The sequence below is a fragment of the Athene noctua genome, chromosome 9 (assembly GCF_965140245.1).
Source record: "Athene noctua chromosome 9, bAthNoc1.hap1.1, whole genome shotgun sequence".
NCBI lineage: Eukaryota > Metazoa > Chordata > Aves > Strigiformes > Strigidae > Athene > Athene noctua.
Window position 1 is genome coordinate 7441770 of NC_134045.1, and position 17766 is coordinate 7459535.

General features: G+C 37.7%; 1 protein-coding gene across 1 annotated transcript in view; it reads left to right on the forward strand.

Annotated features, from left to right (window-relative positions):
- SLC7A6 (solute carrier family 7 member 6) overlaps nucleotides 1-17766 on the forward strand; it is a 33228-nt gene continuing 15462 nt past the window's right edge. The window contains exons 1-5 of the mRNA XM_074912848.1: nucleotides 1-83; nucleotides 6965-7533; nucleotides 11295-11420; nucleotides 13211-13355; nucleotides 15865-15988. Coding sequence (XP_074768949.1) covers nucleotides 7002-7533; nucleotides 11295-11420; nucleotides 13211-13355; nucleotides 15865-15988 — 927 coding nt within the window. The 5' untranslated portion in view covers nucleotides 1-83; nucleotides 6965-7001. The remainder of the gene's footprint in view (nucleotides 84-6964; nucleotides 7534-11294; nucleotides 11421-13210; nucleotides 13356-15864; nucleotides 15989-17766) is intronic.

Sequence of the window (17766 nt, forward strand, 5' to 3'; positions counted from 1 at the left end):
GCGGAGCGGGGCGCAGCCGCCAATCACGTGTCAACGAGCGAGCATCCTCAGGACACGGAACGGCGCGGCCGGCAGGAGCGGAGGTAATGCGGGCGGTTGTGCCGCCATGGCCGGCGGGGAGGACCCGCGGGAGCCCTGGGGACCGGCACCGCGGCGAGGCGCGGGCTCCCTCCCACCCCGGGGGGGGAGGCAGCGGGGGCGACCAGCAGCCCGGCTCGGCGCAGGGCTGCCGGCGGCGCAGCTTGCTCTGTGCGCGGAGGTTTCCGGCGCTTCCTCGCGCCCTCGCCGCCCCTTCAGCATCCGGGGCTAGCGGCCTCGGCCACCCGGGCCGGCTGCAGGTGTGCGGGTGGCAGTGCGACAGATGCCGAGTGGTTGGTTGGGTTTTTTTAAAGGGTGCCTCAGCCCTGACAGCCCCGGGAGGGAAGCGGCTGCCCCGCGCTCCAGAGCAGAGGCGCCTCAGGGCTGAGGCGCCGGGCAGCCGCTTCCCTGTCGGGCTGTCCGAGAGGCGTGAAATATGTCTGAACCTCGCTTATTTTATAAGGAGAACAGGGTAGCCACCGCTTGGGGAGGGAGAAGCGGCCACCGAGGGGCGAAATGACCCCAGATCCTCCCTGCTGCGGCGCGACGCCGTGACCCCTCGGGCCGGTCTCCTCACGCCGTTCCCGTCGGCGACAGCCCGTCATGTCCTGCACATCCAGATTTGAGGGTGGTTCTCTGAAGCCATGTGTTTAATTTAGTTTGACAGCAGGCTAGTATGAGGGTTGGTGCTCAGGTCGGGTTATAACGGCACGGTTTTCAGTGGTGGGTGCGTGTAATTATAACTACTCTGTCACAGGGACCCGACGTGGGTTTAGTAATACCCTCAGTCGAGCACGTTTTTGTTTACTAGCATTTGGTAGTGATTTTGATTATTTGTGTGGTTTTAAGTGACGTATTAAATGCAATCTGATGAGGTGTGACTGTAAGTTATGGCTAAAGAGTACCTGAGTACAGATTTGTAGGTAAGCATGTGCCTTCTGACATTACTTTCCTCCATTTTGAGAGATTTCCACTTTTGTGCCCTAGCCTAAAAAATTATAATAAATTATTTTAACAAACTCTATTACTGCCCCTTCTGTCTTTATCTAGGTCTCACTGTATAAATGTCACCAGATGTTCCTCTCATTGCAGCTTCTTTCATGCACTCCCAACCTTACTTCTGTCTAAATCAAGACTGTCTACCACAAAGTCCCTTGTTGTGAACTTGCTTCTATTTTTTCCCTTGGAGATATAAATTAGAAGTGTGAAGGATATAGTGGCATGTTATTTTCTACTTGCTAGCACAGTGCCCTAACTTTAAAGTGACTTGGTTAAAATCTGTGTTAGTATTACTGAGGTGGATATATCTAGGATTGGTACTTAAGGAAATCTTGAAAAGTTTGAGACATCGTAACTGAGTATCTGTTTGTGAGATTATCATAGATCTTTCCCTCATTTAATGGTCATAACCTTATAGATCTTTCCCTCATTTAATGGTCATAACCTTATAGATCTTTCCCTCATTTAATGGTCATAATCTTATCAGAATTTGTCTAAACATGTAGATAGAATCTGTATTTGCTGAACATCTCTCTCGTGCAGTTGTGTCACAGGTGTGTATAGACAGGACTGCCATCACTGATACACTATCAAATGAATAATTGACATAGTAACTTCTCTTTCATACTTTTTTACATGATAAACACACCTTCTCCTTTTTTTAAAAATGGATATTACAGCCAGTTCTATTTAATCAAAGGCTTATGTTGTGTTTTATAGTGCTAAAGGATGGTGTGTTTGTCTGTGTGAGCACAAAAGACTTAGTTGGACAGATTATATCTTTACATTGGGAATTGCTTTTGTTGCAAGGGCTTCCTGTCTGCTAACTGTATGTATGGCAGGGAAGTGATTCTTCTCTCACCAGAAACAAGAAAAAACACATACTAGACAAACTCTAAGCCTTTCCCACTTAAATCTGTACATTGTGAGGAATAGGCATTTCTGGGACTTACAACCTTTGCTCTGTTGGTGCTTAACTCCCTGAAGACTTTTGTGCTGTTTGCCTGTGTAGGGCAATCTTGACTCTTACCCGGAGGGCCAATGATTGTGTTCAGAAATAGGTTTACAGCTTGTGTATGTGAATAGTCAAAGTATATATGTAAAGCTATGTTACAACAAGAGCTGTTTCACGCACTCAAGAGAACCGCAGAAGACAGAGGCAAGAACACTAGTAAAACATAGTGAGCTTTTAGCAGTTTGGTATTTCATATTGGTTATTAACCCGCTTGCAGGGTCACCCCAAGTTGAACAAATGACAGGTCAGCTGCTGTCCTGCTCAGTGGGAGAGAGGGGATCTTGGCGGGTAGTTCCTCTTTCCCTTATCTTAAAGGAGGGCCACTCTGCAATGTGGTGTTAGTACTCTGCTAACTGCATGTTAAACTTCGTTAGCTCCTTTGGTACATGACTGAACTGTGGTAGGCCTTATCAGAATATATATTTTTGGTGAGACAATGAAGTAATCCTAGTTTCAGGTCACTCTGTCCTGGTTTCCTATCAAAGCTTTCTACATCAATGGCAGTGTCATTGCAGTAAAAAAATCTTACACATATCAGCAAAAAGATTCCTCACAGCTGCAACGATCAGCAAAAAAAGGAGTTTAAGACTTGCATTGCACAAGGGTGAGCGATGAGGAAATCCATGTGTTAAGCTTGTGTGAAGGCGTAAGCTTGCATTAGCCATAGCAGACCTGTGGCAAGATTTTGGCAGCATTAGAGATGGTTCTAACAGTGTTTTTAGCTGAAGTATTACAGGACTGTTATATGTTAGAAAATATATACTATTCATCTCTGGTTCTTCTCTTCCAAGCCTGTCTTCTGTTCCCACAGAAGTAATGGTCTTGTGACAGAATCATGGTTTTTAATTATGTGTTTTTTTCTCTATATTGCCAATCTTGACATAGCTTCAGTTTTCTCTAGTCTCTGCTCTCCCTCTTTGTAGTTTTTTTTTTCAGTTGGTGAAAGCTGCTGAGTTTAGTTCCAGTTAAGATTAAGTGAAGTGCTTGTAGAAAAAAACCTGCCGATAGTTTTATTTCTGTCATAGAGGTGGTGTAATAAGGCATGCGACTCAGGCAAATAAACAACTCCTGCCTTGAAGGCTTTAAGGGTATAAAACAAGGTTAGAGAAGAGAATGAAATGCCTAATCTTGAGTGAGCTGTTTCATATATCTTCATGCAAATTCTAGTTGTCAGCAAATACCTGAATTTGGGAATAACAAAAGCTGACTCAGAGAGGAAGAGAGAGTATTGGGGGACAAAACAAGCTAGGTTGAGAGATATTGTGATTGTTCTTTACTGGGTAGAGTAGAGTAGGGCGAGAAACAGTCAAGGTCATCAGTAACAGAATTGTATAGAACTGCAGTCATGTGCTGCTAATTGAGGTGGGGCATTTGAACAGTGACAGGGTCTGTAGTTACAGGTAATTAAATGTACCTCTGAACCTCAGACCATGAGGTAGATCATAGTGACTCTTAGTGCAAACTGCCAATGTGTGAACACATCAGATTTGATTTGAATGATTCAATTGATTTGAATCAAATCAAATCATGAAAGTGCCAGAGTGTTCAAAGTAATGTTTATGCTTCCAAACAAGTTGTACTTTGAAAGGTGTTCCAGGAAGAAATGGGAATGATGATTAGGATATATGGAGTAAGAACTCATAAAACAGTGTAGTTATCACCAAAACGTTGTTTTACATCCATGAGTCAATTCTTAACATATTACTCGGTTTTATCCTTTAGCTGGAAGGGCTCAGAATGGACATGACGTATTTTAAAACTGGCAGTCAGATGTCATAATAATAGCTGTAGCGTTCTTATTTCTTCCACTGACATTTGTTCAGGGTGATTTTCCTTCTGAAATACATTTGCAACTAGTGTCCTGTCCACGTCAAAATAGAAATGAAAGGACTCAATTTGGAGTTGAATGTTAGTTTTACAGGTCACAAGTGTTCTTTAAATCCACTTACGTCAAATACGTCATGAAGACATCTGCTTTGATTCTTTTTTGTCCTGCTGTTTTACACACGCTTTCTGATGATTGGATTATGTTTGCAATTATTATAATAATAAATATTCACTTACACAGTAGTAACTGAACTTTCACTTGTAAAGTAAACCAAGTAACCTTACAAGCTCATAGGCCACAGGTCTACTACACCAATAATAGAAAATCAGCCAGTATATGGTTGCAAAAGAATTTGGCACAAGATAGGTGAAAGAGTAAATATTAAGGAGAACTGGTAACAACTGGTGAGATAAATTTGCTTTGGTTTTCCTATGCAGTTTTGGGCGCACTCATCTGTAGAAACTGTGTGGATCACTCCCTCCTATTTAGTTTAATTTTGTTGGAGATGCCTTGTTTTATAATACTTTACGTTTTAAAGTCCAGAAGTAGCAGAGGTTAATTTCTGGAAGATTGAACACTTTTAATCTAATTAAAAATGTGAAATTTGATGGCTTGTGATGTATATATATGACACTAGAGAAGATGCTGACTCCTGTATAAATGATAAAATATATATTTAGTAATTAACCATCTTTAAATTGTTTCTTTGAAATATTGAGGGGAAAATAAATCAGAAGGCATCTGATTAACCAGACTGAGGATCTCATTTAGCATTATTTAAAAGAATACAGTCTGTATTTTAATGTGGAAAAATCTAGAAGATTCATGATTTGGAGATGAATGATGTAATGCATTTCAGTAAATGGTTTGTACTCCATTTCAGTGGTTACTTTATAGATTGAAAATAATCTTTATCATTTTCACATCTTTAAAATTATTCAAGTTCAGGGATATCAAGTCAGATTTTCTGTACTGTAGTATACAGGTGTTGGTTTTATAAAGGAAGAGTATAATTATGCAGTTTTCTTTCCAGAAAGGTGTTCCTCTAACTACATGAGCAAAACCTTGTCTATTCGTATGTTACTAGATGCATAGATATGTAGTTTGGGTGATTGCATATTGACCTTTCAAAATCCCCATATTCAGGGGTTTTGTCCTCTTAGTTGACAAGTTTATTGTTGGAATAACAAAACCTTTTGTAAAATTAGTGTTATCCCAAAAAAGCATGCATACACACACACACACACACACCCCCTTCTAGGTCTGTTGCTTTATTCTAATTGACCCAGACTTTTTAATTTCTGTAGTACATAGCTGAAGTATACACAGAGGGTTTAATGAGGGACAGGGCAAATGAATGGTAGTGCATTCTGGTAATTCTGGCCTATGCTTTATGCATCTGATAACTTAGTAATCAAAGGTACATTTGCAATTTAAGCTGTTTTCCATACAAGGCTGTTCCTTGAATAGATTATTTCCTACTTGAACTTCTATAAAATGGGCCTTATTCATAATTACTGCTAATTGTCAGTCTATTGTCGTGCTAACAAATGTTATTAGGAGTAACATGCCTATGGGAGACTTTCCTGGAGACTTGAGAAGAAGGTGGCTCTTCTCCAGATGGTCAATTCTGGAGCAGAGGAAAAAGTTTTATTTAATTTCTGTGTTCTTAGGTACTGTTAGATACAGTTGCCAATGGAGGAACTTGGATTGAAACTACAGTGGGTTTTCTTCACGTACAGCCTGCACTCATCTCTAGATAACTCCAAGAAATGAGGCAGTGGGAAGTGGGAAGGGTTTTGGGGAGGGAGTGAATTACAGTATCAGTTAAAAGTCAAGAGTTGGAACAAGGGGATTCTAGAGTGTCTCTGTATTGCCCTTAGCAAGAGCCCACACTGCATGAGTAACATGTGCAACCCTATTATTCGGTCACTCGTAACTTACATGTTTAAGTACAATAATTTGATTTTTTTAGTACTGCAGTAAATCTGTGTTCATGTTTAGAACTTCCAGCTTGGTTTTACACAGTGCTTGCTTTTTTATGTGTTTTGCCAATTATCAGGCCTAGCATAAAGGGACACAGCCAGCATAAAGATAAACCAATAACCAAATTGTATTTGATACAAAGGGTCAGTACATGGGTGAGCACTGGGGGTACAAACAAGTCAGATTATACATAATAGACATCAATCCCACTGACCCCAACAACGACACTGCATGACCAACAATGGGTGGAATAAATGGCGAAATGCAGTCTCCCATAGAAGGGATGGGAGACAACTGAGTCAACAAGCCAAACACATAAGACCAAGGAAGCCACATCCTGAATCTCTACACAGCCCACATTTACAAAAGCCAGACATGACTGGAGCCCAGACCCAGGGAGGCAGGAGGTTCTTCCCCAACAGGAAACTCCACACAGGGCATCCACCTCACAGACAGGCACAGGCACTGCCCCTGCCTGCAGGTGGTCCCAGCTTTTATCCCTCAGTGGGACACCTGACCCTTGCTTACTTAATGCAGACACCCGGGGCTCCTTTACCCAATGGCTCTCCCTGCCAGGCCGGCACCACTCTGGAGGGAAGCCTAAAGGCAAACTCACCCCCCTTTGTGAAGGGCTGTGGGAATCACCCATATGTCAACCTTAATTTGGGGCTTGGGGTTGAAACCCCAGCATTTTACTATGTCACCTGACTTGCTTCTATCTGTTCTTGCCTTTAAATGTTGGAATCCCTTAATTCTGTTCTTCCTGTGGTTTTGATTGTTTGGTTGTTGTTTTTTTTTTTTCTTCCCTTAAAGGTAGAAGTTCCTTTCTCAGCTTATGTTATATTAGACTTTTTCTCTTGCCTCGTGTGTGTTGGTTTTTCTGTTTATTTTAAATGAATTTACCTTTGTGTAAGAAAAGGTATGAAGCAGAAAAGGGAATTTCTTAATTTACATTTGTAAATCATAGCATAAGAAGGTGGAAAGAAGATTGGGCAAGAAAGCCCTGGGGTAAAATTTTTTTTATAATGATTTCGGCTGTCTGTATTTTGTTTTGATAGTGATTTGGAGTCGTGGTGAATTCACAGTGTTTCTACAATGGGAGAAAGGACAGATTGTATGAAGTCGCATAGTTCACTGGCTGAATACAGCCCTGTCAATAAATCAGACAGGACAGATCCAAGTGACAGCTGTGAAATGCAGGATGGAAACCAAAATACAATGCAACTGAAGAAAGAAATATCTTTGATAAATGGGATAAGCCTTATAGTAGGCAACATGATTGGTTCAGGTATCTTTGTCTCTCCCAAAGGAGTTCTCATCTACAGCAAATCCTATGGATTGTCTCTAATAATTTGGGCAATCGGAGGAATTTTTTCAGTCTTTGGAGCTCTCTGCTATGCTGAACTTGGAACCACTATTACGAAGTCAGGAGCCAGCTATGCATATATCTTGGAGTCTTTTGGGAGCTTCATTGCTTTTATTCGTTTGTGGACTTCACTCCTAATTGTTGAGCCAACTAGTCAGGCAATTATTGCCATCACTTTTGCAAACTACATAGTTCAACCTTTCTTCCCTTCTTGTGATCCTCCATATTTGGCTTGCCGTCTCATAGCAGCTGCTTGTGAATGTAAGTATTTCTTAAAATTTACTATAGTAATTTTTTATCCAGGGTTAAGTTTTATTAAAACAAATCCTACCAGGTCCCATAGTTCTTGCATACTGAATCTGCAATGGTTTGAGTTACACTGGGGAAAAGAATAATTTCCAGCTCATGAATAACTTGCAGTTATTCAGTCTGTGAATTACCACTTTCTTATTCAGAAGCAGAACAAGGTATTTAACTTGTCCAGGTTTACTTGCATGGCAAAAACAGAGGAATAAATTTGTTCTCCTCGGAGGGGTATATTAAATCAAACCTCAAGGTACTTTTGGTGTGGCTGAAGACTTGTTTCAGAATAGCTCTTACGCTATAAATTCTGGTGTAATTTATTTTACAATAGCTTCTCAGTGTAGATGTGCTTAAGTAATTATGCTGGTAGGTTTTCAAAAGATCATTCAAGATTATCCTTTATGCTCATGATTAGCTGTAACATCAGTACAATAGTACCTGTTGTAAAGTCATTTTGGAAAGCAGAAATTTTGTGTGCACGTGAAACGTTGAAATGTTTGTAATCAGATAACCAGCTTTGTTAGTATAGAGGAACAACTGTCCACATGTTTCAAATCAGGACTCTTCTGCTGGATCAAGAGAATGAAACTGTATGATTGTACTCTGTGTTTCTTATTTAATTTTAGGTAATTCCTATTAAGTGTTTATATATGTATTGTACATTTCCAGTAAATGGTGAAGAATGTATTTCAGAAGGCGTGTATGGCAATCATTCATCATGTACTATCAGTCACCATGTGCCGTGGAGCCTGCCATCCCTATTGACATAAAGCTAATACAGAATTTGGGCTTTTTTACTGCCAACAGTATGCTACAGGGAGATGTGCTGCTCATAGCTGGTTCCTTTTTGAGGCAACAGGTAGTCTGTTGAAATAGCTCTAGTGTTCCTTATTTCAGTTGTCTGTGTAGAACTAGGAGAGGGGAAGGCCAGAGAGAACAGTAGTGTGTGCTCAAATATTTGACCTCTATAACTAGTTGTGAACATTATGTCTTCCCCTTCCATTTTTATAAGTTAATTTGTTACTGTTGGGAAAGCACTCATGCTGGTCCAGGTCCAAGTAATGGGAAGAATAATCACAAACTTCTTCCAAAAAATCTGTCAGCTGCCTTAGTTCCGTTCCCTCTATCTCCCTCCTCCCTTCAAATAGTGTGTCCACATTTTGTTGTGACAACCTCGGGAAAGAAATGAAGGACCTGTAATGCCATGTTCATGTTCCTTAGACAAATACTTCCCAAGGTATCCTGGCACAGATTCAGGAATGTGGAGGAATCTGCTCTTCCATTTAAGGTATCTCACACCTGAGGGGAGTTAGCCTTTACAAAAAGCAGTTTATCAAAAAGCAAGAAATTAAGACAAAGTGATTCAATTAAAATGCTTAGATAGTAGATGTGGCAGGATAATGTGATGTCCTCTACACTTGCTGCTAAGAAGGGAATTTATAATAGCAACTTTTTCTTTAGTGGAGACATGTGACAGCACAATCACTCTCATAGAGGTGGAACAACTTACTTTTAACGGTCCGTTTTATGGTTTAAATGCTTTTCTGCCCAGCTCTAGGTGTCAGTGCCGAGACTCTCACCCCTGCTCTATAGCTTCATTTAGCTGTTCCTGTTAAAGCCTACACTTATCCCTGGCCTGGCAAGGCTGATGATGTGTGTCAAATCCTTAGCTCTGGATACAATGAATTACTTTATTAATGAAGTTGCTGGGGGTGGAAGTCTGAACATTGGTTAGGTACAGCTTATATGTAAGAATGTGTGGGTTTCTTGTTCTTTTTTTTTTTTTTTTTTAAATTTAGTAATCTAGTGTCAGATCAGTCTTAGTGTTATACAGCATTACTTTTTCATTTTATGCAACATATTAATTTTTGCAATGGGGGTGGCATCTGGTGCTAAAGAACTAAACTTGTCAGTTCTCAGGAACTTTAGCTAAACGATAATTAACTTGAAGAAAACATGAGAGAATAATTTTAGTAAAAGAAAAAGGGAGGGGATGTGGCTTATTCAGCTTCTTGATTATTTTTCTTTTTTTTTTTTTTTTTTTATAAGATAGCAGAGACAGAGTAGCATTTCATCTGAAGTAGAGACCAAGCCCTAACTCACTAAAATAGGGAGTTAATAATTACTCCCAATGAAAATTGCTAAAGATAAAAATAAAAAATGACCAAAATAAACCCTGGGAGCAAATACTCGATAGATAATACTGATCATTAATACTGAAGAGCAGAGACCAAGCAGAGTTGTTTTTTTCCTGCGGGCTGTTTGGGAGCTGCCTCAGTCCTGACTTTTGAAATTTGATACAACTATTTTTCTCCCCTCATCTTGCCAAGCTCAGTGGAGTCTTGTTCAGCTATTCCACTTGGCCAGACTGCCTGGTATAATCATGCCGTGCTTTTGAGATCATTACCTTTCTTTTGTTATCTTTTAAAATTATTACTTTTCTATTTGGTAACTGTGATAAGTGCATTTTTATCTTAGTAGTATCACATTTTTCTTGGATTATGGGAAATAATTTATCACATCTTTTAATTTAATTTTGATTTGCTACTACTTACTCCCTAAACAGTTACATTTAATTTTTATTTATATCCATATTTAAAATACATAGTGGAAGAAAAGAGTTTGGCGATAAAAAGTACAGTAGAATATAACCACTTTTTTACTAGCTAGAGAAAAAAAAAGAAATTTGGGGCAAATGCTTAAGCTTCTTGGTTGGAATCAATAATGTAATGATAATCTGTATAAGAAAATCATGCATTGAATTAGTATTTTGTTCAGTAAAGAATACTGAAGATGCTGAATCCTATTCAGTAGTTGGCATCTGAGTTCAGGCAGAGGTTGTCTGTCTCTCCACTTGAGCAAAAGGTAATAAATGCAAAAGCAGAATGTTGAGAGCCATGAGAACAGTGTATTTAAACAATAGCTTGAAAAGTGCTTGTTGCAGAAGTTGATCACATGAGTCAGTTTAGTCAACCACTGTTACTAAAATATTTGTGAAATCTGAAAGTCTTAGTTCAAGTTCCATTACAATCTTGTTCAATAGATCTAACACTAGTTTATTTTGGGATAGAGGGAGAATTATACTCAGGATATTAATTACTTACCACCAGTTCTTAAAAATCTCGATTAATGTTGCATTAGCTGTAAAGCATATGTTATTTGGTCAGGCCTGTTCTAGCCTCATTTAGTAATACAGTTTAATACAGCCGGAAAAGAGTACTGAATCGCCTGTGACCATATTCACTATTGCAAATACTCCGTGGATGTAGAGTTCGTCCTCAGCCTAACAAGGAAGGAAAAAACCCCTTTTCAAATATTGTTTTAATATGTTTGCCTAAAGGAATTTCTAGGTAGTCTTTTATTTATCAGAACAATATTGATACATTGTAATGAATTATTTCATATAATGGTTTCTTTAGTCTCAGGATAGTTGCAGAGTGCAGTTGATAACGGGTAATGTTAGGAAAATGGGCATGAAATCAGAGAAGGGGAAGTTTTTCCTTCCATCTTTTGAAATAGTGTGCTTAGAACATCTGTTTCCTACTGTTTTGTTTAAATCAGTGTGTTTTCAGTACCAGTATATTTTGCTTAGTTTAACCTAAGTATTAGTATCAGGTAAGTGCATATTTAGATTATAATTTAAAATGTTTGAAAAATAAATGAAACTGAATATTGTTCAAATAGTCTTTTCATTTTTCTTTTTTCTTTTTTTCTCCTAGGTCTTCTAACATTTATAAATTGTGCCTATGTTAAATGGGGAACACGGGTGCAGGATATATTTACTTATGCTAAAGTTACTGCTCTTATTGTCATAATCATAACCGGACTTGTTAAAATATGCCAGGGTAAGCTTATAAAATTAAAGCAAAGGTTTGTATTTATCAGTTAAACTAAGTAACTGGTCTAAGGACTATAAAATACCTCTGTATGTGTGATCAAATGCCTCAGTACAAGCATAGTGTAGCCACTTTGAAAACACCAATAATACCAGTGTTGGGTATTATCATGATATTATATCATGAGAAGCTATCCTATCTCAGTTGACTTTGAACTGGGTAAAAGAAGGTAACTGATTGCTTGGCAATATTGTGCAATTTACAGCCCGCAGTATGGGATAATAAAGGAAATGAAAACAGCAAAATACAGAGCTAGCAAAATATGGAAGCAGAGAAAACTGTAAGTTTATATAAAAAACATTACTTTACAGTGAGATTAACTGAATTTTATTTTACAAAATAAATTTTGTGTAAGTCTGAAAGTGACTGAACTTAAAGCAAAATTAGTTTTTTAAGAACATCTAAGTAGATTTGTGAAACAGCTGCTCTTTTTGCTCAAATCCTGAGTTGTATTATAGCTGTTAAGAATTAGAAAGTTGCTGGGGCTTTTGATTTTTATTTTTTTTAATTTGTGTGTGTTGGGCATTGTGCCTTCAAGTTAGAGGAATTCTGAACTTAGTTTTGTTCTTAGCCCTTCCTTTGGGGAGAATTTATTGGTGTGTTAGCTTAAAAAAATTAGCCTGCTTTCAAAGCTGCCATAAAGGTCTTTCCCTGGCAATCTAGCAATTTGTGTCCTTTGCTTTAACCGGTTATTGTTGAAAGTCCATGAGCAAGGTAATTACTGTGAACAGAACAAGAATATGAATATGTGAGCACCATGCTGGAGTGTTTATTCTTTAGCACATCTGCTCATCCCTTCTTTTGTGGATACTGAGCTTGTTCACTATTAACTTCTTTGACATTGTCTCCCTTCTCTGTTTCTAACTTAGTAGTTATTCCACTGATGTCTGTGCCAGGAGAATAGCGATGTCTGATTAGGATAAAAAGTAAGAAGATAAATAAGTGAAGATACTTTAGAGGCCTCAAATATTTGCCTGGCTAGTTTTGATGAAGTCTAAAGGTTTCAGGATGCATATAGTGCATGGAGTATTACATAGTAACTCACCTTTCTGTGTTTGGTGGTTTTGTGTGTGTGTCTGTATCTGAGTATATAAAACTGCCACTGATAAGTTTGTCTGGACTTGTTAACATCAAAAGATGGTACAAGTTCTTGCAAATACTCTGAAAAAAACCACACTTTTTTCTTAGCTTGGGAAAATTTTATCTCAAGTAGAAATATTTTATGCTCTATTAATTGTTCTCAGTTTTCTATTTTTAATAGTTAAAATTTAAACATCCATTTAGGTGGGATTTTTTTGAGTCATTATTATGTAAAATCAACAGTTGTCTTTGTTTTCTGCATAGGCTAAATGTCTGAAAATTTAAAAGTATCTGGAAGGATAGAGTGGATTATTTTATAAATATATATGTTATAAAAATTACCCTTAGCCTGCGTGCTGTCACTGTCGGTTGTTTGCAGTGTAGTCTGAGCTTAATGTTCCTGAACTTTTTGTGCCACTGTGGACAAACTAGGTTTTTAATTATAGAATAGTATCATCCACAGAGGATATTTTTTAGTAGTTTAAATGTCATGCCTATTCTCATGGCTGAAGCACAGAGTAGAATTGGAAAAAGGGCTTAATAAGCAGCTTTGAAGGAATTAGGGTTTCCGAGGTGTTTTTGTGTTTGTGTGCCAGATGAAAAAAATTACTTGCTGTATTTTATTATCCAGTACTTCACTGCATCTCTTCCACACACAGGACATACATCGCATTTTGAGAACTCTTTTGAGGGATCCTCTTTTGATATTGGAGACATTTCCCTCGCACTCTATTCTGCCTTGTTCTCTTACTCTGGTTGGGATACACTCAATTTTGTCACAGAAGAGATCAAAAACCCGGAAAGGTAAACAATTTGAGCTTTCTAAACCTAGACTGTTCCTAAATTGCTTGTTTTGTGGCTGTCTTTCTCTAATGAGTCCTCAATTTAGGCAGAATCGAATAGAACTGCTCTATAATTAGATGGTAAGGCTGTGAACAGCCACTAGCAAAAATTTACTAGTTTTAAACTCCATTAAAAATGAAAGAAAAAAAAAAAGTAAGAATAAATAAGTCTAAATGATTGCAGGATGCTGTATTCAGTGCTTGATTAGCTTTCAGTTCAAGATGTTACTACTGTTTATTACAATAGGTGTTAATATTGCAGTGAAACAGTTACATAAATATAGTCTATGCTGTGTTTATCTGTGCAATAATTTCATATTTAAGAATGTTATCTTTTCCATGAATTTATGCTCTAAAAGTGTGACTGACTAATCTTGTTCAGTTGTGAGTCTGTAAGCAGATGCCTTTATGTTAAAAATAGAATGCCATTTGATCATTTTTACTTCCTGTTATAAGCAACAGCTCAGATTGCTACAACTGAAAGATAAAGAATGGAAGAGATTTTTTTCTTTTTTTTTTTTTTTCAATTCCCCCAACTGATTTTGACTTTTGCTGTTCATTCTGTTACCTCTGAGTTCTGTGGGCATTTATTTAGCCAGGAAGGTTATCTATTAAAAAGATAAGATAGCAGAAAACATTTTAAATCTAAAAATAACTAATTTTAAACAGACTGAATTTCAGGTTGACAGGGTTTCCTTAAATTGTCTTGGAAATGTTTGTTATACGTATTCAGAAGAGTTGTATGTTTTGTGTTTGCATCAGTCATTTGATCATTCAAATAGGGTTTTTTTTCCTGCTGAAAGAGCTCTCTTTTTGAGTGCTGTTGCAATGCCTTTTCATCTTTTAAAGATAGTGTATTGTTCTGTGTTATCAGTTGGATAACACTTGTATTAGATTTATTGTTTTGAAAAAGAATTTTTCTCACAAGATGTTCAGCTGATGAAAATTTCTTTAGATTCGTTTGCCATTTATAGGCATCAGTCCTAATGCAAGCTTTGTTCTTGGTAACAATTGTAGCTGGAAAAGTGAACTTCAAATTCCTGTTTTCTACAGTGACAGTTCTTGAGAATAATGAGATGTTTCAAACCTCTATAAAATTGTTCCAAGAGTTATGTCTTTTTCATCTTCACTTGATTCATAGTGCCCTCATGCTTGTCCAGTCAAAAGTTGCAATCCACAAGTTAAATTCGAAATAGTCCCCGGCTTCAATCTTGGATGATGCAAAATCCTTAAAATGCTCTTTCAGCTTTTTGTTATATTATGTGACATTTCTGAATGAATATCTACCTGGCTTTCTAATTCTCTCTCTTCTCTGCACTGAGGCTCACAGGTCTCATATCGTGAGCGTGCATCCTGGAAGCAGAGTCGTAACTCCCAACTACTAATTTACTGATTTATATGGGCTGTTGTGGTGTGTGTTTGTTTTTCTGCTTCCACAGCATCAGACAGACCCAGTTGGAATTCTGGACCTCAGGAAACTTTTGAGGAAACTTCCAAATTGTGTTTCTTTTTTCTGCTTTGTTGGTTTTTTGTTGATTTTTTTGTTGTTGTTATTGAAAACCATGTTCATGGCAAATGCTCATCCATGTCACCATGCCACTTTTGATTCCAAACTGGGCAAATGCGAGAGTAACACTCTTAGATCTCCTTTCCCTTTTGAGACATTTGAATATGCTTGCAAGCTTTGGGGAAAGAATAAGGCTGAGAAAAGTTTGCTTCTGTTCCTGCAGAGTTTCTCCCTGTGGAGCTGCAGACACAGGGCTGTGAGTTTATCTCAGCTTTATATGAAATATTATCTATTTACATCTAGAGTTTACAGTGTTTTCACATCACTCCAGACTTTTTTTTTTTTTTGGTATAACTTTCTAGACACATGTTTGCTAGCAAGATACACCACATTCTGAGATTCACAGCTGTGTAGCAGTTTTGGATCTGCCCTCTGCATTTCTACTTTCTGCAGTTACACAGTCCAGTTAGTTTGTTCTCTGCAGTGAAGAGTGCAGGTGAGAAGATCAGGGGTTTGGTTTGGTTTAGTGAATCTCCCTGCCTCAGAAGTAGGTACTAGAATAACAGCAGCATTCCCCAGGGAGATTAAGTGCAGTGACTCAGAGCTCTGCCCCTTTGGGTTCTAACACGGCCAGTAGGAAATAATTTAAAGCATGTAAATTTGCAGGCTGTTATGGGTCTGGAAACCCTGAAGTTAGGGTACTCGAAGAGCAGTTGCACAGAATCCCTTTTTAGACATAATTTAAGCTTTTGCAAAAAAATATTATTTTTCCAGTATTCTGTATTAGAATTTCTAGTTTTAAAAGAAACCAAACTCTCTTCCAGAGATACCTATTTTGAAATCTTTATTCTGTCTTCATACTTTTTTATCTCTAAGGCAAAGGATGCAAATAAATAAGTTTATTCTGTAATTAATGGAATTTTTTTTCCTGGGTTGTGGGTTTTTTTTTTTTTTTGTCTTACAGGAACTTGCCACTGGCTATTGCAGTGTCTATGCCAATTGTGACTGTCATCTATATTATGACCAATATAGCTTACTATACAGTGCTGGATGTTGAAGCCGTTCTTTCTAGTGATGCTGTGGCAGTGGTAAGTTGACCATGTGACATTTCACTATATTATTCATTTTTCACCTTTTAGGGATGCATTTCATTTTGAGGAACAAAACCAGGAAAAAATCCCTAGTTTACTATAGTACTTCACGGAATACAGGACAGAACAATTAATCATGAATAATTTAATCTTAAATAGAAAAGCAGTTAATGAAATCACATATAATAATAATATATTATCAGTTATTAAAACAAGCACAGATGCATCTTGTTAATGTTTTGCAAAGATGCTAATTAGACCTTCATTTTGAGCTAATTGTAACTTAGACTCATTAGTACATAACTGTCTTTTCTGTTCCTTCATGCTGTAGTATGTAGAAAGCTGGAGCAGTATGCTGAACAGTGTCGCACTGAGCTACGTTCTGTTGAGCTAATAATTGGCGCAGTGCATATCTGTAAATGGATGTGTTGCAGCTCAGCTATGACAAAGTTTAGCTTTGTATCTCCTTTTCAATAACTTAAATTACTGTCTTCCCAACTTTGTATAAATTCCAACAAATTTTAATATTTTGAAATTAATTATTCTTGTATATGGATGGGAGTTTGAATCCAATTAAAATATATAAGCTGCTTAAAGTAAAAGCTGGTCAAAACATGTTTAATACTTAAAGCTAATCATTAAACAAAAGTGAAGGGGTTTTTTTTTGCCCTGTAGCTAGTGAATTAATTGGAGTTCTGGTTACTATATCCTTTAGAGTTGAGACTTGGAAAATTTAATCATCTTTTTTATTATTTAAATTGAAGGAATAGAAATAGCTTTCCTCCCCTTTAGATTCCCAATTGGCTTCTAAAATTTAAGTAGTTAGACAATGGACAGAAATTTTTAAAATGAAGGAGGTTTTCACTCTGTTCCCGGAGCGGGTTACTATGATTAAAAACTGGCTTAACAAATCAGCAGACTCTTGTTTCAGGTATTTAAGCAGATGGTTCCACAAAAGCACTTGACTGACTTTCAGACTTGAAAAATATTTGTGTTTAATGTAAGCTTTCAAAATAGCTTATGGTAAATATGGGCTGTAGTTTGCTACATTTCAAATGTAATTGCGCAGATGTTTATTTCAGAATGCATTGGAAGTAAATAAACTCTGATTATTTGCCTTTTTTTAGCTGGAATATGGAAATACAAATTTGTCATAAAATATATTGTGAAAAACTTGGTAAAACACTTTGGAATGAAACAACACAAGACAAGGACAGAAAATACTTAATTTTGAGTAAGCATATGCTAAGGGGTAAAAAAATCTCCAGGAACATTTATTTCTGTTGTAGCCTATAGTATCCCATATAAAGTATCTTCCAGTTACTGATAACGGAATTTTAAATTCTTGTCTAGTATTAACTAATCCAGACAAAACTAGAAGCCAATACACAGTCCACTGTCCATCCTGACTTCTGAAAAGCAACACACTATTGTTTTCTTTCAAAGACAGACTTGGAAAATACTCTCCTTTGACAGCAATTAAATTCTCCAGTCCAGCCTATTCCGTAAAAGTTTTCTGTGCCTACTCTACTGCTCCTGTCCTGTGTCATCACAGAGGTTTATCCAGCCACTTGGTGAATAGGATCAGGGAAACTGATCCACCCTGGGAGACTGAGGGAATGATTCACTGTAGGCCTGTCCAATCTGTGTTGCTGTATACAGCAAATAGTAGCACTGCAGCAGGAATTGGTTGCCAGGGAAGGGAGGAATGATGGATGCCTGAACCTTGCTACACATGTGAAACCCACACCTACATTTTTATTATTTTATATACC